General features: G+C 44.3%; 1 protein-coding gene across 1 annotated transcript; it reads right to left on the bottom strand.

The window, feature by feature from the left end:
* Positions 1–7,404: 7,404 nt before the first annotated feature.
* LOC131404610 (SLAM family member 5-like) lies at positions 7,405–23,708 on the bottom strand. The gene is made up of 5 exons (XM_058539509.1): positions 23,604–23,708; positions 17,843–18,226; positions 10,809–11,105; positions 8,505–8,596; positions 7,405–8,239 (listed from the first exon to the last, which is right to left on the bottom strand). The coding sequence occupies exons 1-5, from the start codon at positions 23,674–23,676 to the stop codon at positions 8,147–8,149; spliced, it is 939 nt and encodes a 312-aa protein (XP_058395492.1). The 5' UTR covers positions 23,677–23,708; the 3' UTR covers positions 7,405–8,146.
* Between the last annotated feature and the right edge of the window lie 233 nt (positions 23,709–23,941).

Here is a 23,941-nt window from a genome sequence, read left to right as displayed (position 1 = left end):
TTGTTATAAAATGTAGGATGGAATAGGACTCCACAGTGAGTTTGCTTCCAACATGGATATTCTCAGATTCTAGGAAACTCTCTGTGGCAAAATCAAATAGGATTATTCCAAACCCCAGAGTCTCAGTTTCCCCGGAACCATCAGGTGGAATAGAGTGTCTGCACTGAGCCAGCCCACTGCAGAGAGCGTGGCCAGTCCCAGGATCCATCACCCTGAAGCCTCTCACTCTCTGTTCTGTTTCTGACCCAACTGTGACGAGAACTCTATTCTTATCCCCAGTACTGTGGACAAGACTGGCAAAAGGTCTTTGCTTCTCAGGATCCTTGAGAAACTGGGAGTTCAGCTCACAAGCAGGGTTTCCAGAAGAAGAAGGGAAGTGAAAGGTGCCCAAGAAACTGAGACAACTGGACTGGGACCTTATTTCTTTTCTTCTGCTTTGTCAAGTTTTCTAAATCATAAACGGATACTTTCTATACTCTGCCAAGTTGTAAAACATGTTTGTTAGCACAAAAATTTGTTATTTTTTAAGGTTTGCAGGAATCCACCTAAGATAATGTGGTCCTTATGCCCTTAAGGAGAAAATATTTACGTAAGTTTTACAATATTTTCTGTGTTGATTTTTTGAGGTTTATACACACATGTAAATCAATTTTAGCAATTCACACTCTTCTAGAAATTATCCGTTTCATGAAGATTTTTAAATTGAATAGATGTTAATTACATATTACATTCTGTTAGAGTTTTTCTAGTTGTTATTGTTGTTTTGCTGCTTTAAATAGGAGAGGATCTTACTGGAAGGCTAAGTTATAAATTAAGTGACGATTCTGGCCCTGAGAGCTATGGAATCTCATTATTCAGTTCACGGCTTCTCTTCTTGGGTCTGTTTGCAAAAGCAGGTTGATGGTTCAGCTGGTGGAATGTGGTGTTTTGAAGGGTTGTCCCCTCCCTCAACTATGACTTGGAAAAAGGAGATGTGTGGGTATTTCTTTGTTTATTTGGTTTTTGGAGATCAAATAAAACATCATATACCTGGATCACAGGAGAGGTATAGAGATTCCAGATCAGAGACCCAGGCAGGGCTTAATCTCACAAATGAACATGACCAAAGGAAAATATGTCAATCCAAAGGAGGTTAATATGAAATGGAGCATAAAGAGAGGTGAGGGACAGAGACAAGTGAAGTTCTGTCAGGCTGGCAGGAGAATCCCACACCCCACGCCAATAAATGCAACGTGGAGATGAAGAGCTCAGATGAGAAAGCCATTGGCATCCACACCAGCACCGTCTACTCACCTGCCCTGGCTCAGGCTCCCCAAGCAGCCTAGTGACACCTTGTTTCCCGTGTGGCCTGTCTCTGGGAGACGACACACTGGCCAGGCTCATGGGACTATCCAGCCCAGTTAACAAGTGTGCTTCTTACTGTAAATTAATAAAGCAGCATTCTGGTTTTGTCTTTCAGTGTCTTTTGACATTTGGCGGTAAGATTTTGCATCCCCAAGGCAAATCACACAGGGCAATGGATGAAATGGGGCATCTGGGCTCAGGCTCAGAGTCTACGTGTCAGGCTCTGAACCTTGGTGAACACACGAAAGTAATTCCGACCTGTGTGGTCTCGTCATTCACTCGTTGTTTCACTCAACCAACATTTCCTGCACTGTGTGCTGAGCACACACTGAGAACCCTCTTGGAGATAAACACTCAGTCTCTCCTTGCCATGTACATTCCCATTTGAATGTTATGAAGACTCCACGTAGAACCAAAGGTCTCAGTTCTCAACCATGATCATGCATCAGAATCACCTATTGGGTTTTTAAAATACAGATGATACCAAGTTTGGGTGAGAGATTTTCACATATCGTGGTATATGGGGTAACTATTTGGGTTCAAAACTGATTCAGCTTGAACCAAAAAGCCTGACTTATGGCATATCAAACATGTATTTTACATCTGCTTAACCGTTAAAGAATACACTCTCAAGATAAGAATGCATACTTCCCCTCCTACCCTCTGTTGGTAACGTCCTATTGGTAACACCTGGATTAGTCCCTGTCTCGACATCATGGTCACTTTGACCTGCTAATTTGCAATGGAATACCTCTTTGAAATTTTGATACAAATGCATCCTGGGTGTGTTTAATGTATGTTCTTTGTTCTAAAAAGATATAGGACTGTACCGAAAAACATGTTTCTCCAGAACGCTTTCTAAGGCCTTCCCGGGTTATAATCCTCACTCTGGCTCAAGTAAACTCACCTTATTTCTCTTACATATAGAATGGTTATTGGTTATTTTGCATTGACCTGGGGATAGGGTCCGAGCTTCTGTTCTTAAAAGCTCTCCAGTTGATCTGATGAACAGCCAGGGTTGTGACCTGGGTCATGGGGAGAGTCCATTTAAATCAATTAGACCAAAATTTTCACTTTGCCTGTACTGTGCAGACAGATCCAGAGATATCTGGGATGATTTCAATAAAGATTCTTAAGGCATCAATTCAACACAACAGAAAGTGAAAATGAGCATAAATACTTTAACGAGTTTCTAAGATGATAAGCTTCCTGTTGGCATATATTTGACTTTATCTTTTCGAAACACTGCTCTGTTCATGTCACTACTCTCCTCAAAAATTTTAGTAGATAATATTTTTTCTTATAAGTGTTACAGAGAATCTGATGATCCAGAAAAAGAGACATCTTCCAAAAGATATTCACTGTTCCAGAAGATAATAACTTCTTGACATATCAGCTTTTTGTCTTCCTTTACGCCCACATAAACACATGCTTATATATATTTATAATACAGGATAATACTATACATACCATCCAATAATTCATTTAATATTTCAGGTACAATTTCCCACTTAAATGTATACAGATGTAATTTACCCTTCTTATTACATCTATAGTATTCCATCATGTGGATAGATTATACTTTATTGAACCCGTATATAGCTGTCAAGACTGTGGGTTTTAGAATCTGACTCCAAAATTTCATCCCAGCTCTGCCACTTTTTAGTTCTGTGACCTGGAGCAAGTTCATTACCTTATCAGTGTTGCAGTTTCCTAGGAATAATAATGGTATTTGCATAATAGGATTTGCAGTTTATACTTTGAGGCCTCAATTGCCACGTTTTTTAAAACTACAACCCAGATTAAATGCTCCCTGACTCATAACCTTTTGAAGTACTATGAAGACAAATAGAGCACAGAAGAGGGAGGATGGCACCTGGAGCAGTTTGCAGCTTTAAGTAGGGAAGTCAGGGTAGACCTTACTGAGAAGATAACATTTGTACAAAGGCCTGAAGGACATCAGGAAATGAGACATGCAGATACAAGGAGGAAGAGAATTCTAGGCAGAGCAAAGGCCCTGAGGCAGGAGCATGCATGCTGTATTGAAGGAAAGGCAAAAAGCCCAGGGTCTTAGAGTGAACTGAGGGAGGAGGGGAGCACGAGAGATAAGGTCAGATGGTACAGGGCCTTGCAGATAAAGTGGACCCACGGGGGAGTTCTGAGCTAAGGAGCAATGTGATGCAGCTTAAGTTTTGAAAAGATCACTCTGGATGACATTTTGAAGACAGGCATTAAGAGGTAGGAGAAAAGTAGGGAGACTGATGCTACTGCAATAATCCAAGTGAGAAATTATGGTCCTGTTGGACCAGGGAGATGGTGGGAGTTATTTTGTTATGAATATATATGTTTATATGTAAATAAATACATATGTAAATAAATATTTGACTATATATACTGAATGAAAAGATAGCAGTATTTCCTGACATAGTGTGGGGTATGAGAAAAAGAATGAAGTCAAAGATGACAAGGTTTTGTGGTACAAGAACAAATGGAAGATTGAAGTGACATTTTTGGGGATGGGAAACTGTATGGGCAGCATGTTTGGGGAGTTTGAATTTAGACATGTGAAGCTGGAGATGCCTGTTATACTCCAAGTGGAGATGGCAGGTAAACAGTTGGATATTTATAATGTGGAGTCCAGGAAAGGAACTGCATCTGTAAGTCCCTTTTGCCACGTTAGGTCATATGGTCACAGGTTCCAGCGATTAGTGCACGGCCATAACATCAGATGAGAATGAGTGTAGATAGTGAAGACAGCTGGTCTGGGTGGTTTCGTTATGAAATCTGGGATATTCCAAATCTTAGAGGTTGGAGAGGTGGGAAAGAAACTGATAAAGGAAACTAAGGAGCAACAACTGAGTAGGAGGGAAGGAAAGGTGAATGGGGAATGCAAGGTGAAGACAGTGTTTCGAGGGAGTATAGGTCCATTGCTGCTGAGAGTTCACTGGAAATGAGGACTGAGAATTGACCACTGGATTCAACAACATGGCATTTCCTGATGACTTGGACAAGAGCAGATTCAATGGAGTGATGGGGGCAATGCATGAGAAGAGAAAATTCTAGAGAAAGATGTTTCTTCAAGTAAGGTATAGAAATGGTCAATATGCACATGAAAGATGTTCAACATCATTAATCATTAAGGAAATAAAATTCATAACCACAACAGATACATCTAGACCCGCATTAGAATGGCTACAATCAAAAAATAATAAGGGGGCTGGCCCTGTGGCTGAGTGGTTAAAGTTCAGCACGCTCCACTTCAGCGGCTCAGGTTCGTGGGTTTGGATCCCAGGCGCAGACCTACACCACTCATCAGCCGTGCTATGGTGGTGTCCCACATACAAAGTAGAGGAAGATTGGCACAGATGTTAGCTCAGGGCTAATCTTCCTCAAGTAAAAAAAGAGGAAGATTGGCAACAGATGTTAGCCTGGGGCGAATCCTCCTCAGCAAAAAAATTAAAATAAAAAATACTAAAAGTTGGAGAGGATGTGGAGAAATCCTCATACATTGCTGGCAGAAATGTAAAATTTTTGCAAGTGGAAGATAGGAATAAAAGATGAGAGGAGGATGGAATACAAGAACTGTTATGGGGGATAACCCAGTAGAAGATGGTAACTGGTTGTGTGTCTGGGATGAGGGAGAAGGCAAAATGAGTGAAATTATGATCCTTGTGCACCCAAATCATGCCTACATCACTTAAACTCAGGAGAACTTGGGTGAGGTACTTAACATCTCTGGATTTTATTTTTCCATCTGTGCAAAGGGGATTTCTGTCTCATAGAATGGTTGAAGGCTTAAATGAGAAACTTATAAAAGTTATTGAATGAAGTTATGAATAATAATGCAAACAGGAGCTGCTTTGAGGATGGAGATGCTGAAATCCACAGCACACCTTGTATGAGAGGAAAGAACTCCCACAAGAATCAAGAGGGAGAAGCATCTTTTCATCTCCTCTGAGCCAGAGTACAAGGTCTCTCATTCCACGTCTCCTGCCTACCAAGGCCCCCTTGTTGACTTAAGGAACAATTTCTCTTTCAACCATCAACTCTCCAACTATCATCTGGATGAGCTCACCCCGAGTTGGGGCACCTGAGTCAGAAGACAAGGATCCTTGAGAGGAAAGAATGGAGGATATTCCCATCAAAATATTCCAGGATGCCAAGTTCTTCAGTGACCATATGGTAAAGGGTAAGATGTGAATGCTGGAATCTTCCGGTGTTGGATTTAAGGCATTGCTCTGCCACGAACTAGTTTTGGACATTGGTTACTTGTCCTGAAATATGGGGATAATAAGACGTACCCTAGAGAGTTTTTGAAAGAATTAGAAGAAATAATATTCATAAAATGCCTAGGACAAAAAAGCTAGCCCTGGTGGTCTAGTTCTCCACTGCGGCCTGGATTTGTTTTCGGGTCAAGGAACCACTCCATTCATCTGTCGGTTGTCATACTGTGGCGGCTGCATGTTGCTGTGATGGTGAAGGCTATGTCACTGGTATTTCACATATCAGCAAGGTCACCCACGGTGGGCAAGGGTCAGCGGGTCTTCCAGTCTAAGACAGATTAGAAAGAAGGACGTGGCCACCCACTCCTCCCCAAAAAGGGCCATAAAAACGCTATGAATAGCAGTGGCACATTGGCTGATACAGCGCCACAAGATGAAAGGATGGTGCAAAAAGACTAGGCAGGGTTCTGCTCTGCTCTAGGAGTCAGAATCAGCTCAGTGGCACTAATAACAAAGGACAAAACCTGGTTCATAAACAAACTTTGTAAGCCCACTTCCCCTCCTTGTTTTTTTAATTCCTTGCTTTAGGTAGGATGGGAAGGGTCAATGGGTGGTCACTGCTCCCGGGCTGATGGGCATTGACACCCAACCATGACCAGTCACCTGGGATGCCAGTAAGGAGATGTCATCTTTTTCTCTCTCAGCTTTCTGCTCAGCCTGAGGTAAAAGAGGTCAGAAACAGCCTTATTATGGATCCCTCTACTCCTCGCTTATCCGTGCACCATCCAGTAGGCTCCTAGCATTGCTTCATAATGCTCAAGCCTGTACTCAGAACTTTGCTTTCTGAGGTCAGGGATGAAGAGCTGAGCTGAGCTGAGATGGGAGGGGAATGAAGAAACCCAAGAATCTAGGTCATCAGACAAGTTACCACAGTTCCAAGTAACAATTAGTCCATCTCTGACCAGAGCTGGGATCCAAGGCAGGAGGCAGAGGCTTTGAGGAGGTAAGGACCCTCATGGAGGGAGAAGCTCCCATACACCACAGTGAAGGCTGCATCAGGTCCTCAAGCCACGTGAGGCTGGAGGTGGGGTGGGGAAGTCCCCACCTCATATCTCTGAGCCAGAGAGAGTCATGAGAGGTTACTGGCAGGGTCATGGGGGTTCATGTCCATTCTTGCTTCCACATGGACTCACCACCAGAAGACCTTCACCAGCCTCTGTGCCCTTGGTCTCAGTCTGCTCCACCCTGTGGGAGAAAGGGTGGCACAGATCCTTCACAGAGATAGGTGCTTGTCTTCTTGGTCCTGGCCTCCTACAGCACCAATACCCTTCTGAGGGATCCCTAGGTTAGTACTGCAGAGATGACTCATGGCTAATCCAGGGAAGACTGCGGCAGTGGCCTTCGTTATGTCCAAGGTATTTAAAAAAGTCAGATGTGGGAGAGACCATTTCTAAACCTTTGGGAACCAGAAAGGATAGATGGAATATATGACTTGGAAGGGGATTTTAGACAGGATGGTAGTATTTCAACAGGCAGGCATAGTGGCAAGGGACAGGGAGAGGGCACTGTCATTCTAGATGGAGGGACGCCAGTAAGCAAAGAAGAGCTGACTTAGGATCTGAGGCCAGCATGGTTGTGGGGGGCTGATGGTGAGCAGAAGAGTCTGGAGAGGGCTGATTCAGACCTTCCCACAAACTTCACCCCTCACCCCCCACAGCAGCTCTGCCAAGGTTGTGGGAGGACACTGCACATCCATTGTAACCACCAAGGGCCCGTCTCCAAGACAGAGCAAGAGTTGAAGCTGTTTTCCTAAGAATGCAACTCCAACTTTGGGCCTCTGGGGTCATTCTCTGAGAAATAGAAGACTTGAAGGGGCTTGAAATAGTAAAAATTCCTCTTCCCACTCCATAGGAAGGTGGATTTGGGACCCATGGGCTGATGCTGAGGCCAAGGTCCAGGTTAGCACAAGTGGCTAAGAACCGTGGCTCTAGATAGTGTTTAATGTAGACTAGAAACTCCTCCCAAAAAACGCACACAGCACACACAGAGTTCCCCAGACCCCCGAGGGAACCGTACACGAGGTGCAAAGGAAGCCTTGGGCCAGTCCCTTTGTGGGCTCCCACCAACCTGTGCTGCCTCCATTGACCCCCAACTCAGCATCCAGCACCAAGTGCCTCATTCCCTCCTTTGTGGCATGGTCAACACCTCTACACAGTTCCCACGATTGGCCTCATGTTCTCAGAATGACACACAGAAAAGGCTGTGGGGATTAACAGGAGTACAGTCAGGAGAGTCCACTTTGGGAGGCTTCAGAAGGAGAGGGGTCAAAAGCCAAGTCAATGACAGAGGAAGAGCACTAGACCTGCAGAGGTGAGGGTCATGAGTGGGAGGGCAGCTTGGGGAGGTGTCAGAGGAAGTGACAGGGCCACATGTGCCCAGAGAATTGAGGACACGAGGGTCAGAGTAACACAGACCGGGGGCAGCTGGAGCTGGACCAGAGCTGGAAGAGGCGGGTGTCTGCAGGCATCAAGCTCAGTGTGGAGCTGTCCTAGGAATGCTGATTCTCCTGCTTTCTGCAATTAAATCATCTTCATGGCCAGGCCTGGTCTCTGGACTGCACTGTAGACAGTAGTGAGAGGCTCCTTTTCTTCTAGATGTAGTTCAACCATACCCTAGGAATGCAAGACAGAGGGTTCCTAGAATAGCTGAGGGATAGAGAGGCCCCAGAGGGACCCACATGGAACCAATGCTGCTGACATGAACTTCATGTGAATTCCCCAAAGTGCCCAGCACTACACTGGCCCCAGTTGTAAATTCTTTTCATAAATACCAAAGACTATCTGGAAAAAGTTAAAGAGACAGCAGGGGCAGAAATGCCCAGACTCAGGCACAGAGGAACCCGGGAGAGCCCAGTGAGGCACTTCTCCCAGATCTCACCTTGTCCCAGCCCTCTCGAGACTCCTGCTGTCTCAACTCCCCACTCTGGATGTCACCATCCTGGTTCCTGTGTTCCTCCTGCAATTCTGCACCTGAGTCAAACACAGAGTGGAGCTTGAATCCGGGCCTTGGAAACCTGTACCCTCCCCCTGCGCTATGAACCCCAAGGCCATGTCTACACACCATCCCCTCCTCAGGGACATCCCCTGAGCAGCAAAATGCAGGAAGAAGGGACCCGAGGGCCCGGTGGGGGAAGGGAGGTATCTGGGCCAGGAAGGAGAAGGGCAACCTGCCTCTTCCAATCTCCATCTTCTTCTTCTTCTCATGTGTCTTCCAAAGGTACAGTCCAACCCCGAGGATCAACAGCACAGCCACGATGGCCCCTAAGACAGCTCGCAGAGGGCCTGCCAGGGACTGTCCATCTGAATCTGTTTCCCTCACACAAAGAGAGTGAAGAAGATTCAGGCAAGAGGGACTATGAGATACAAATTGCCAAGGAGAGATAGAGAGAGCATGTGGAGAAGTCTGACGGTCCTGGTTCAGAAGCTGAAGAGGGAAGAGTTTGAAGCTTCATTCATGGAACCAGTCCCTGAGCTCCTGCTTGGTGCCAGGGATATTGCGATGAACAAGACTTGGTCCACACCCTTGAAGCTCATCAGCCAGAAGGGAAGACTGAAACAATAACAGTCCGCCAGCCAGAGGTATCTCAGTGCAATAGAGGTTACACCTTGTACACGGGTCTTCAGGGAGGACCTCCCAGAGGAGGTGATAGGTAACCTGATTCTTGAGGGAGGAATAGGAGATTACCAGATATTCAGGGTGGGCACAGCATTCCAGGAGGGAGGAGAACCACGTGCAGGAAATGGCTGTGTCAAAAAGCCAGCCCCTGGGAGTTACCAGCACCTCACTGTGGCATGCAGGAGGGGGACAGGGCAGGGAGTATCTGGGCAAAGGAAGGTCAGAGGGAGGCAGGAATCTGTGTTCAGAGGGTCTTGTGGGTCATGCTGAGTGTTGAACTCTATCTGAGGCTCCAGTCCGGGGGTTGAAGGGAGGATAACAGTGGGTTTTATGTGATGCTGACACATCCGATCCCTCCAGCAGCTCATGGAGGATAGGTTAGAGGGGCGAGGCTGCACACAGAGGTACCAGGTCATTCATTCAATCATTGAAACACTGTGAACAAACTGTTCCAGACGCTGTGCTTGGCACAGGGATTCAAAGGAGAACAAGACATGGCCCCTGCCCTCAAAGTGTTCCAGGCTACGGAGAAGACAAGTACAGAAACAGAGCATTGCCACTCAGTGTGGGGCCAGGGACGCTCCTTACAGGTGATGCCTGAGGGCAGGACAGCTACAGCCTCTGCAGGTCCCTGTGCAAAATGAGAATAAGGAGCCCTTTGTTCAAAATTTTTTAGAAATTTCAAGATGGCCACTGCAGAGCTTTAAACCCAGCACATGGCCCTGTGCGACAACATGGGTCATGTGTTACTGAAGTCAACTGGGCCTGAGGGAAACCCTTCAACAAGAATAAGGCAACAGGGGCAGGCCCAGTGGTGTACTGGTTCAGATCACGCGTTCCGCTTCAGTAGCCTGGGGTTCTCCAGTTTGGATCCTGGGCCCGGACCTACTCACTGCTCATGAAGCCATGCTGAGGCTGTGTCCCACGTGGAAGATCTAGAAGGACCTACAACTAGGATATACAACTATGTACAGGGGCTTTGGGGATAAGAAAGAAAAAGAGGAAGATTGGCAACAGATGGTAGCTCAGGGCCAATAGTCCCTTAAAAAAAAAAAAAAAAGAAGAAGGCAGGAAATGAAGGGAAAAGGTGGGAGGAATGATGGTAGAGCATATCCAGCTGGACCAATAGCTGGCAATAGCAGAATGTGTTTGGGAACCCCAAGCAAGCAGGGTTGTGTGAAGAGGCCAAAACCATAGGCAGAGGAGCCTCTGAGCTCTGAATCCTACAGGGAGTCACTGGAGATCAGATCCTGCTGGCGATACAGATAAATGACACAATCCAGTTGCTTTTCCAAAAGACCACTCTGGACTCATCGTGGATGATGTGTGGGATGGGGAGAGGTACTGTACAGCTGCTGCCTACAAGCAGGGGGATGAGAGGAGAGGCAGATACCTGAGAAACATTTAAAAGCAGGAACAGGTTGGATGTGCCTCCCAGACTCCTGTGTGTGGTGAGCAGGTGGAGGTGTGCTGACAAACATGGTGGGGAGAAAAGCCCAGAGTCTGCAGACCCCAGTGCTCCCTGAGCTCCAAGAGCATCCCTCCCCTCTGATAGGTTGCACTCACCATGGGCACAGACCTCCTGAAGGTCTGAGGTGACATTTTTCTGGTCCTTGGGGTTGCTGACCTCACAGGTGAGGCTGGCATTGGGCTGGCTCAGAGGCAGGCTCACAATCAGGGTCCAGGAGTTGGTGGTTGGTCCCAGCATCCCTCTTTCTTTCAGCTCCCTAGGGAGGCCCTTGCTCTCCCAAGTCACGTTTAGGTCACCTGTGACATCCGCAGCCCTGCAATCCAGGGTGACGTTGCACCAGCCGGCTGTGATGGACAGTGACCGGACCAGGATCTGAGGATGGGGCACTGGCTCTCGGGTGGGAAGAACAAGAGAATGGAGCCTCACATGAGTGGAGAACATTACAGTTGGCACATTCTCATCCATTATCTCACTGAAGCTCTGGCTTCCTCCCTCTATGGAAGGTGAGACATTTTATACTAAAATAGATCTTGCTCAAAGCTAAATATATAGCAAGAGACAAGAAGGAAGGGAGCCACTGACTTAAGACTTATGTGATTTCACTAGATTGAGAAAGTCTTCAAAATCTCCCACAAGAAAATAAAGCCTGCACTCCACCTACCCAAGGCCCATTATTTTTAGAAATTGGGTCTTTTCTAGAAGGAGAAGTAGTCAGGAATGAAGGACTTGTCTTGGTCCAGGGCCCTCACCCTGCTTCTCCTGCTAAGATGATGCCCGGGACTGCACAGCCCATGATGAAGAAGGACATCTGACCAGATCTGGGAGTCCAGAGAAAGGCCCCACGTGCCCAAAAGTAGAGATGTTTGTGGGAGATGCAGTGGTAGCGACTAGGAATGACAGCCCCAAGTGAGGTTAGAACATGCCACTGAACTTGTGGTACAGAAAGGAAGAGAAATGACAGATTTACAAGCCAGTCATAGAAATCCCACAGGGACCCAAAGCTATCAAAGCCACTCTCTCCATAGCCGGATATTTCTCTATGCAGAGGAACTATAGGGAAAGAAATAGTTGCTAAATGAGTTTCTTAAGAAGTGTGACAGAGTAAACTTTCTCCTACATCTATGGAGGCTCTTCGGGCTGGATTTTGTGAGTGAGGCTGGCCTTGGGCTGCGGCTGAGTAAGAGCAGAGGGGGCAAGGAGGATGAACTATACAAGGATTTCTGAATTATGGTAGGCAGAATAGTGCACCCCATCCTGTAGGACAAAGATGTCCATGCCCTAATCCTCAGAACTTGTGTATATGGTAGGTTGGTGGCAAACAGAAATTGAGGTAATAGATAGCATTAAGGTTGCTAATCAGCTAACATTAAAATAGTGAGATTATTCTGGATTATCTGGAGGGGACCAATATAATCACAAAGGTCCTTAAAAATAGAAGAAGGAAGGAGAGGAGTTCAGAGGGATGCACTGTGAGGAGGACTCATCCCACCGTTGCTGGCTGTGAAGACAGAGGAATGTGGCTGAGAGCTAGGAATGCAGGCAGTCATTAGGAGGTGGAAAAGGCAAGAAAATCTTTCTCCCCTGGCTCCTCCAAGAAGGAACACGGCCCTGCCAACACATTGACTTTAGCCTAGTGAGACCCGTATCTGACTTCTGACCTACATGCAGCACAGTAAGCTCATAAATTTGTGTTGATTTAAGTTTGTAGTACAGTAGTCCCTCCTCATCTGGAGTTTCACATTCTGTGGTTTCAGTTACCACTGGTCAACCATGGTCTGACAATATTAAATGGAAAATTCCAGAAATAAACAATTCATGTTTTAAATTACACAGTGTTCTGAGTAGTGTTTTGAAATATTACATCATCCCACCCAATCCACCTGGGAAGTGAATCATCCCTTTGTCCGGTGTACACACTACCCATCCATTAGTCGCTTAGCAGCCAGCTGGGTTATCAGATCTACCGTGGTGTGATCACAGTGCTTGTGTTCAGGTAACCCTTATTTTACTTAATAATGATCCCAAAGAGAAAGAAAGTGATGCTGGCAATTCAAATATGTCAAAGAGAAGCAGTAAAGTGCTTCCATTAAGTGATAAGGTGAAAGTTCTTGAATTAAAAAGGAAAAGAAAACATCATATGCTGATACGGTGGCTGACTGGTTTAAAAAAACAAGACCTATATCTATGCTGCATACAAGAGACACACTTAAGACCTAAAGACACTCACAAATTGAAAGTAAATGGATGGAGAAAGATACTCCATGCAAATGGCAATGAAAAGAAAGCTGGGGTAGCAATGCTGAGATCAGACAAAATAGACTTTAAAACAAAAACTGTAACAAGAGACAAAGAAGGGCACTACAGAATGATGAAAGAAACAATCCAACAAGAGGATATAACACTTGTAAATATCTATGCATTCAACATAGGAGCACCTCAATATATAAAGCCATTGTTAACAGACATAAAAGGAGAAATAGACAGTAACACAATAATAGTCAGGGACTTTAACACTCCACTTATACACCAATGGATGGATCATCCAAATGATCCAAACTGATTAGGATCATTCCAAATCAATAAGGAAACATTGGCCATAAAAGACACATTAGACCAGATGGACTTAGTAGACATATACAGAACACTCCACCCAAAAGCTGAAGAATACACATTCTTTTCAAATGCACATGGAACATTCCCCAGGATTGATCACATATTAAGCCATAAAACAAGTCTCGATAAATTTAAGATTGAAATAATATCAAGCATCCTTTCTGACTACAAAAGCATGAAACTAGAAATCAACTACAAGAAGACAATCAAGAAAGCCACAAATGTGTGGAGATTAAACAAAAAGCTACGGAACAATGATTGCGCTAATGAAGAAATCAAAGGAGAAATCAAACAATACCTGGAGACAAATGAAAATGAAAATACGACATGCCAGAATTTATGGGATACAGAAAAAGCAGTTCTAAGAAGTAAGTTTATAGCAATACAAGCCTACATCAACAAACAAGACAGATCTCAAATAAAGAATCTCACAGTGCACCTAAGGAAACTGGAAAAAGAAGAACAAACAAAAAAGCACAAAATTAGTAGAAGGAAGGAAATAATAAAAATCAGAGCAGAAATAAATAAAATAGAGACTAAAAGAACAATAGAAAAAATCAATGAAACCAAAAGATGTTTCTTTGAAAAGATAAACAAAATTGGCAAACCTTTAGCTAGACTCACCAAGAAAAAAAGAGAGAAGGCTGAGATGAATACAATCACGACTGAAAGAGGAGAAATTACAACGAATGCATCATAAATACAAAAGATTATAAGACAATACTACAAAAAGCTGTATACAAAAAATTGGATAACCTAGAAGAAATAGATAAATTCTTAGAATCACAGAACCTTCCAAAATTGAATCAAGAATAAATAGAGAATTTGAGTAGACCAATCACCAGTAAAGAGATCAAAATAATAATGAAAAACCTCCCCCAAAATAAAAGTCCAGGACCAGACAGCTTCCCTAGTGAAATCTACCAAACATTCAAAGACTTAATACCTATCCTTCTCAAACTCTTCCAAAAAATTGAAGAGGAGGAGAAGTTTCCTAACTCATTCTACGAAGCCAACATTACCTTGATACCAAAACCAGACAAGGACAACAAAAAAAAGAAAATTACAGGCCAACATCACTGATGAACATCAATGCAAAAATCCTGAACAAAATACGAGCAAATTGAATAGAACAATACATTTAAAAGATTACACACAATGATCAAGTGAGATTTATTCCAGGTATGCAGGGATGGTTCAACATACGCAAATCAATCAACGTAATACACCACATTAATAAAATGAAGAATAAAAATCACATGATGATCTCAATAGATGCAGAGAAAGCATTTGACAAGATACAGCATCCATTTATGATAAAGACTCAGAATAAAATAGGTTTAGAAGGAAAGCACCTCAATAATAAAGGCCATATGTGACAAACGCACAGCTAATATCATTGTCAATGGAGAAAAACTGAAAGCTATCCCTCTAAGAACAGGAACCAGACAAGGATGCCCACTTTCACCACTCTTATTTAACATAGTATTGAAGTCCTAGCCAGAGCAATCAGGCAAGAAAAAGAAATGAAAGTGATCCAAATCAGAAAGGAAGAAGTGAAACTGTCACTATTTGCAGATGACATGATTCTATATATAGAAAACCCTAAAGAATCCACCAAGAAACATTTAGAAATAATAAATGAATGCGGTAAAGTTGCGAGACACAAAATCAATGCACAAAAATCAGTTGTGCTTCAGGGCTGGCCCAGTGGCGCAGGCGGTTAGGTGCGCGCGCTCCGCTGCGGTGGCCCGGGGTTCGCTGGTTCGGATCCCGGGCGCGCACCGACGCACTGCTTGGCAAGCCATGCTGTGGCGGCGTCCCATATAAAGTGGAGGAAGATGGGCACAGATGTTAGCCCAGGGCCGTCTTCCTCAGCAAAAAAAAGAGGAGGATTGGCGGATGTTAGCACAGGGCTGATCTCCTCACAAAAAAAAAAAAAAAAAAAAAAATCAGTTGTGCTTCTATACACTAACAATGAAGTAGCAGAAAGAGAAATTAAAAATACAATCTCACTTACAATTGCAACAAAAAGAGTAAAATATCTAAGAATAAACTTAACCAAAGAGGTGAAAGATCTGCACACTGAAAACTATAAAACATTTTTGAAAGAAATTGAAGAAGACACAAAGAAATGGAAAGATATTCCATGCTCTTGGATTGGGAGAATTAACGTAGGTAAAATGTTCATACTTCCTAAAGCAATCTACAGATTCAATGCAATCTTTATCAAAGTTCCAACAACACTTTCACAGAAATAGAACAAAGAACACTAAAATTTATATGGAACAAGAAAAGACCCCAAATAGCTAAAGGAATCCTGAGAAAAAAGAACAAAGCTGGAGGTATCACACTTCCTGATTTCAAAATATGCTACAAAGCTATAGAAACCAAAACAGCATGGTACTGGCACAAAAACAGACACACAGATCAATGGAACAGAATCAAGAGCCCAGAAATAAACCCACACATCTACGGACAGCTAATTTTCAAAAAGGAATCCAAGAACATACAATGGAGAAAGGAAAGTCTCTTCAATAAATGGCATTGGGAAAATTGGACAGCCACATGCGAAAGAATGAAAATAGACCATTAGCTTACACCATACACAAAAATTAACTCAAAATGGATTAAAGACTTGAATGTAAGACCTGAAAACATGAAACTTCTAGAAGAAAATAGAGGCAGTACGCTCTTCGACATCTGTTTTAGCAGCATATTTTCGAGTACCGTGTCTGACTGGGCAAGGAAACAATAGAAAAAATGAACAAATGGCACTACATCAAACTAAAAAGCTTCTGCACAGCAAAGGACACCAACTAAATGAAAAGACAATCTAACAATTGGGAGAAGATATTTGCAAACCATATATCTGATAAAGGATTAACCTCCAAAATATATAAAGAATTCATACATCTCAACAACAAAAAAACCAGCAACCCAATTAAAAAAGGGGAGAAGATCTGAACAGGCATTTCTCCAAAGAAGATATACAGATGGCCAACAGGCATATGAAAAGATGTTCAACATCATTAACTATCGGGGAAATGCAAATCAAAACTACAATCAGATATCACTTCACGCCTGTCAGAATGGCTATAATTAACAAGACAGGAAACAACAGATGTTGGAGAGGGTGTGGAGAGAAGGGAACTCTCATACACTGCTGGTGGGAGTGCAAACTGGTGCAGCCACTATGGAAAATAGTATGGAGATTCCTCAAAAAATTAAGAATAGAACTACCACCTGATCCAGCTATTCCACTGCTGCGTATATATCCAAAGAACATGAAAACATGAATGCATAAAGATACATGCACCCCTATGTTCATGGCAGCATTATTCACTATAGCCAAGTCTTGGAAGCAACCTAAGTGCCCATCAAGGGACAAATGAATAAAGAAGGTGTGGTACGGAATGCTACTCAGCCATAAGAAACAATGAAATCTGGACATTTGTGACAACGTGGATGGACATTGAGAATATTGCGCTAAGTGAAATAAGTCAGAGGGATTAAGTCAAATACAGTATGATCTCACTCATAAGTAGAAGGTAAAAACAACAACAAACAATTACATAGAGACAGAGATCGGATTGGTGGTTATCAGAGGGGAAGAGGAATGGGAGAAGGGCGAAAGGGATGATTAGGCACATGTGTGTGGTGGTGGATTGCAATTAGTATTTGGGTGGTGAACATGATGTAATCTACACAGAAATCAAAATATAATGATGTACATTTGAAATTTATTTAATGTTATAAACCAATATTACTGCAAAAAAAGAAAAGTCTGTACATGTTCAGTACAGACACAACCATCGTAGGCCTTTTGACCCAAGGTTGGTTGAATCTGTGGATGCATAACCTATGGATACCGAGGGCTGACTATAGTTATATTTCTCTGTTTATGAAATAATAATTACCAATAAAAACAAATATTCCATAGACTCAGAAAAAAAAGCATACGCCAGCTTGCTAAGGTCACAGCAAATTTTATTATAGTATATCGTTATAATTTTTCTATTTTACTATTAGTTACTTTAAATCTCTTACTGTGTCTGATTTATAAATTAAACTTTATCATAGGTATGTACGAATATGAAAAAACATAGTATATGTACAACTCAATACTATCCACGGTTTCAGGCATCCACTGAGGGTCTTGAAACATACCGCCATGGATAAGGGGGGTCTACTGTAATTGGTTATAGCAGCAATAGAAAACTGATACACAAATCAAGTCAACTTATCCTCTAAAGAACAATAAGTGTTATGGCAAAAATTCCATTTCCCCCAAATTTCCACTTTCCTCTCCCAAAACACTGAAGTGATTTTATCCCTGGTGTGAATCTCAGCTCTGCTCTCCACTTGTGGTGAACCCACTTATCATAATTTCAAGGGAGAAAATAGAGCCCGAAGGCTGGCGTCTGGAAAGAGTCCTTAAATGAGGTCTATGTGACACTTATAGGTACAAAAGAAAGCCATAGCCATGGGATTGAGGTGAGGGGGTGTCACGTACCATAGACAATGAGGTGGAAAATCTGGCTAGATTCCACTCCTCCAGTGAAGCTGACTCGAGCCCGGTAGGGCCCACTGTCCTCATGGGTCAAGTTCTCGATCCTCAGGGTTGTCATGGTGGCCACATGGACCCTCTGCTTGTACTTGTCCTGGAGGCTGACCCAGGTTGGAGTCCCTTCTGACCCATTATGGACTCGCAGCATGACTCTGTATTTTAAGTCAGGGCCAAAGCCCCATGAGATCTCCTTCAGCTCAGTTCCTGGCTCCTTGATCACATGAAACAACACAGAACCTCCTCGAATCCCCTTCAGATGAACATGGACTCCAGAATCCTGAATTCCAGAACCGTGTGCTCCAGAAGTCGTGACCTCAGTGCTACAGACACCTAGGGCATTGGAAGACAGGAATGTGAGTGTTTTTTGATCAAGAATGAGAGAGGGCCGGCCTGGTGGCGTAGTGGCTAGGTTCACACGCTCAGCTTTGGTGGCCTGGGGTTCACAGGTTCCGATCCCAGGCGCAGACTCATTCACTGCTCATCATCCCATGCTGCGGTGGCATCCCATATACAAAATAGAGGAAGATGGGCACAGATGCTAGCTAAGGACCAATCTTCCTTAGCAAAAAGAGGAGGATTGGCAATGGATGTTAGCTCAGGACTAATCTTGCTCACTGAAAAAAAAAAAAGTATTAAAGAGAGACCCGCAGAACCCATCTTTTTAATGAAATCCATCCAATATACTCCTTCAATTCTTAAAAAGCAGCCTAGTATAATGAATTTGGAGCAATTCTGGAATCAATTCCTGGTTCTAGTGAGTGTAACCTTGAGCAGGTTACTTAAACTTGCTAACTTGCTGTTTCCTTACCTGCCTCAAAATGATAGTATGAATTAAATGAGATCAAGGATCAAAAGCACCAGCACATTTTCTGGCACATACTAAGTGGGTATTTGTAGGAGGCACCTCCTAAAGTGGGTCCAAAGATACGACCCCCTCATGTTTACACCCTTTGTAACCCCCTCCTCTGGAGTGTGGTCTCTACCTAGTGACTTTCTTCTAAGGAACAGGATACAGCAAAGGTGATGGGATGTCACTTAGCGATGGGAGGTTACACAAGACTGTGACCCGTCTTGCTCCCACTCTCTCTTCCTCCATCTGATGAAGCCAGCTGCCATGCTGTCAGCTGCCCTGTGGAGAGGCCCACATGGTGAGGAACCGAGAGCAGCCTCAGGCCAACAGTCACAGGAACTGCATCCTATTAGCAATCACACGAGTGACCTTGGAAGTGGATTCTTGAGTCTTGAGCTGAGTCTTGAGCTGACTGCAGCCCCAGCCAAGACCTTGATTCCAATCTGAGAGACCCTGATCCAGAGGACCCAGCCACACCACCCCTGGATCCTGACCCTCAGAAGCTGTGATACTATACACTGTGTTGTTTTAAGGCACTAACTTTTCGAGTAACCAGTTACACAGCAATAGATAACTAATACAGTAATGAATGTTGCTCTCCCTTCCCTCTCCTTCTAGGCAGTGCAGTCAGGATGGGCTGGCTCTTCTGTGGCAACAAATAATTACAATACCCCAGGGTCTTAGAACAAGGGGAGTTTATATCCCACACCACACGTCCCATGAGAGAGGGAGGGAGGGGGCCTGTCACACGTGGCGGAGGCTCTACCACCTTGTAGCCTTTGTACCACACAAAACCCACAGCATTCTCATAGCCTCTCAGTTCCACTTCAAAGTGTGTTTTTATTGAGATGGACTAAGGTGTCAGACTGGGTGACCTAGTGTAACAGAGCGGTCTAAAGCTTGGACTTTAGAGGCAGCAAGACTTGAATTGAGGCCAGGTCCTCCATTTTCTGGCTGTGTGGACTTGCGCTGTTATTTAACCTCTCAGCCTTCAGCCTTCTCATCTGTGAAATGGAAATAATAGAAGTGCTTACCCCATAGAATTATCATGGGGATTTAAGAAGATGAAAGCTTTCAGCACAGTGTTCAATAATTGTTCCATAAATGTGTTCCTTTTCATTGTGATGATGATTATCCTCAACCAAGCCTACCTGGGATCAGAACCAGACATTCCCAGGTCCCAGGGTGGTGCCCTTTCCACTCCACCACCTGCCTCTCTCAAGGGTCTCCTCCTGGGTACAGGCCTGGGCTCCAGGGAGTCAGGCACCCGTGGATGCAACCCCATAGGTGGTTGTAGGGAGTCAAAGTCCAACCAGGGCCTTCTTGTTTACCAAAGCCCTGAGATTGAAAGGAAATTTATTGCTGTGTCCCCAGCAGCCGGCTTCCATGGCCACTGTCAACTTCCATGTTACCAAGTACCTGAGGACATCCGTGCTGCCGGGAGAGTGGTAAAGATGGAGGGAAGGACAGGCTACAAGTTGTCTCAAGCCTGGGTTGAAAAAAATTTATATTATCACCTCTATTTGGTGTGGGCATTTTCCCCTTTCTTTAGTGAGTTGCTTTGTAATGTAAAAGTATTACATGTTCATAAAAATCTATTATGTGGATTACGGAATTGATTCAAGTAAAAGTTCGAAGAGTGCCTCCACCCAGAGATAAGCACTGTTATTGACGTGGATCCTTCCAGACCTTTCTCTATGTAGCCACAAATACCATAAACTCTGTAAACACAGGGCATCTGTTTGTAAATTCATTCCAGCGTTCCTGAAGGCCTGTGTGTGTGGTCTCTGACTTTTCCTTTGAACAAGTTGTAATAGGCTACTGGTTCCCTCATTAAAAAATGACTGAAATAAAAATATTCTTTAACACTCAGTCCATCATGGCATTCAGAGTTAATTTCCTGTTGAAATATGCAATTATGGGTACAGCAATGGACACTAATCAGAAGTGCTCTATTTAAACTGGGGCTCAAAGAAATAGCCCTGTTCCAATGGGGAAACGTGCAGGTGGACTTATTGAGAGACAGCATTTCAGCCTCCAGTGTGGCCCCTTCCTAAGGGATTTTCACCAGTAATTCTGACCAACAACATTTGTCTATTTCCCCCTACCATTGGTAAGAGGGGGTCAGCACCAGGGGAACAGAGAGAAAGAAGCTGGTATTTTCTGCTAAACAGACAGAAACTGAGAAGCTCTGGCCGAGGTTTTCAGGTAGCTGCTCTGAACACACAGCTGTAGCATGCTTTCCTGAGCAGGATTTGCAGACCAAGTTTCCACACTCTGGGGGAAGGAGATGATGTCCTTCCAGGTGGTCTGGTGACCACTCTCAGGAACGGAGACAAGAGAGAACAGAGGGCCAGGCTAGATCCCAAAGACAAGGCTTGAAGAGGAGGATGCCCTCCCTCCATGGAGGGCTGAGTGCGTGACCACAGAGACTGCCAGGGGTCTTCTCTTTGAAGGTGCCATAAACAGGCTCACCAGTTGGCAGTATCTGTCAGGACACAGGAATAGGACAGCACAGATGAAGAGAGAGAGCAGAGGCCTCGGAGTAGCCACAGGAGTCTTGTCTGGGTGGAGGCTCGAATCATAGAATGTCATAGCTGGGGGGCAGCCTTGGAGGGGATCTGTCCAAGCCCCTCTTTTCACAGAGGAGGAGGCTACCTGGTGGGTGACCTTGTAGGTCACACAGGGCAGAGCCAGACCTGGATCCTGGTTCTCCTCTCTTCTGGCCCTGTGATTCTCTTCTGCAGGCAGTTGCCCGTCAGCTCTCCCACCCTTTCCCTGCCCTCCCCAGGACTCCTCCCTCCCAGCACTGTTGTCTGATCACCAGGATCTGAGCAGGTCCTGGAGTCTCATCCTCCAACTTCCCTCTTCTGGGAAAGGGAAAGCAAGTACTTAGAGGGATTACCGGAACCAGGACTTCTGGCTAGGGGAGGGTTAAACAGCAGCCCAGCCAGACTCCTCACTTTCTAGAGAGGAGGGAACTAGGGATAGAGGAGGCTCAGCCCTTAGGCTGCAGGGGAGGATCTGCCCCAGAAACTGGGTGGTGAGCACCAAATGTGAGGAAAATGGAAGAAAACTTAGAACAAAGGCAGCAAGAGCTCTCTAGTTTACAAAAGATCTAATCCTGAAGAAGAAAATAAAGCCTGGGGAGGACATGGTAGTAAACAAGATAGAGTTAAAATTCATTTAAATGACATGACATTTAACACTCAAAAATCATCATAAAATGTCCATTTTTCTGACCCTTCCTCCTTTTATTCTCCCTCCCTCCCTCCCTCTCTCTCTCTCTCTCTCTCTCTTTCTTATATAATCTTACAACCCCAGAGCTATGGAGAAAAGTCTATATAATTTAACATATTTCTCCATTTAAATAAAATTGAAGAAGTGGAGAAAGCCTACATTTACTGTGGACACAAAGTTATCTAGTTAGAGGGGTCTAATGCAAAACTCATTGTTAATTCAAGACATCCTGTGTACAAATGCTCTCTAATCCACTACTTCATAAAATTCCCTGCAACTTCATGTAGTGGCTGGGATATTAGAACAAAAAAATACAACAATGAGAGCTTTCACAGTTTTCACCTGAATTCATAATTAACTAGTTGTTATCATATTCCCATTAGTTCTTTATTTAATTTCGTTATACGTAAACATAAAATCTCCAATAAAGTCATAGATGAGATATTCAACCTTCCTTAGGACAGTCTTTCTTTCAGTTCCCTTTTTGCTTAACTCTCCCCTCATTTCTACTTCCCCCTCCTCTCTCTCCTCCTCAAGTTCACCTTCTCTCGGAAACCACATTAGCAGACTACTGTTTCCTTCCACATTTTCTCCACTTATAAACAGGTGGGTACACAGACACCCTTAAATTTTGAAGACTCCTGTTCATTTACAAAATTAGAATTTCGTTGTATTCATCTTGCTCATGAATATCCATGCATCTGACATCATGGAAATTGGAAATCCCACCCGGACAGATGGTACATTTGTTTTTTATATCCCCCATATTATTCCATGGTAAAGATACTCCTCAATTAGTTCAATCATTCCCGAACTGATGGGTACCTCCTTTGTATCCAGGGTTTTTCTCTAAAACAGTGCTTTCAGTCTGGGGTCTCCAGGACCTGAGCAGCATTTGGCAGTGGAGGGAGATGCAACCCACAGGCATGAAAAAGGGCATCCCCCTAGAGGATTCACTTTACCCAAAGATAAATATTTCTTAACTTTTTAAGATGAAAACTAAGACTCTAGTGAAATGCAAAATTCACAAGTAATTTTAAGTTAAATATGAGACTTCCAAACACTCTCTTCTTTGTGCTTGGAGCTGAGCCCCAAACCCGGGCAAGAGTGCTCCTTCACTCTCCGTTTTCAGTGGAGAAGCCCAAGAGGCCCAGACTAGAGTTGATTCCTCCAGCTCAGACATGGGGGTGCCAGGTCAGTCCCTCCTCCACATGACAGTTGCAGACACTGTCAGGTCCCCTCTGAGTTCTAGGCCAGGGGTGCCCCGTTCCCATCCCTCTGTCCCCAGGAGGAGCTTCTTTGTCTCCATCCCTCTCCCCAGGCAGCTCCAGGCTCTCCTGCCTTCACTGCTATTGCAGCAGAAGTGGCCTCACTTCCCTGTTAATGGTTCCCTTAATGCAGCCCAGCCGCCCAGAGTCAGGGTTCCCAGCCTCCCCACAGCCAACAGGCCATTTGTTCTTTCTATTCAACCCTGGACTCTAAACCAAATGCAGTGCATTTGCTAAGTTATAAGAGTTGTTTAGTCCTTTTGTTCAGCGAAGACAGCAGACAGAGAAGGAGACCCTGCCTCCCTGCTCCACCCAACTGCCCTCCCTCCCAGGAGCCCGGGCCACTCACTGAGGAGGAGGCTGGTGAATCCCAGGAGCCAAGAGGCCCAGCAGAGGTGGGGGTCTGCCGAGCAGGACCCCATCGCAGGCTGCCTGCCAGCCTGTTCAGCCCGAGAGGAAATATCTAGCAGGCAGAGACAAAAGCAGAGGAAAAGCTTCACTCAGAAAAGCCCCTTACACTTCCCCACCCCAAGGGTGGAGCTAACTATTAGTTCTGGGATCACAGCCCGACAGTTAGAGTCAGCCATTCAGATCTTCCACATTATCCCCAGCACCTACAGGAAGACCTCGATAATAATTGCAGGATAAATTATAAACAGCCTCAGTCTATGATGTGCCTGGCACTGT

This window comes from Diceros bicornis, chromosome 4 (genome assembly GCF_020826845.1).
Source record: "Diceros bicornis minor isolate mBicDic1 chromosome 4, mDicBic1.mat.cur, whole genome shotgun sequence".
Taxonomy (NCBI): Eukaryota; Metazoa; Chordata; class Mammalia; order Perissodactyla; family Rhinocerotidae; genus Diceros; species Diceros bicornis.
Note: the sequence above shows the minus strand (reverse complement) of the source record. Positions and strands in the feature narration are given on the sequence as shown.

Excerpts from the sequence above, each read along its gene's own strand:
- LOC131404610 (XM_058539509.1), bottom strand. The coding sequence starts at position 23,676 with ATGGGGTCCTGCTCGGCAGACCCCCACCTCTGCTGGGCCTCTTGGCTC. Across the intron at positions 18,227-23,603 it reads ATTCACCAGCCTCCTCCTCA|GTGTCTGTAGCACTGAGGTC; the intron begins GTGAGTGGCCCG and ends CCAATGCCCTAG. Across the intron at positions 11,106-17,842 it reads TTTCCACCTCATTGTCTATG|AGCCAGTGCCCCATCCTCAG; the intron begins GTACGTGACACC and ends TTCCCACCCGAG.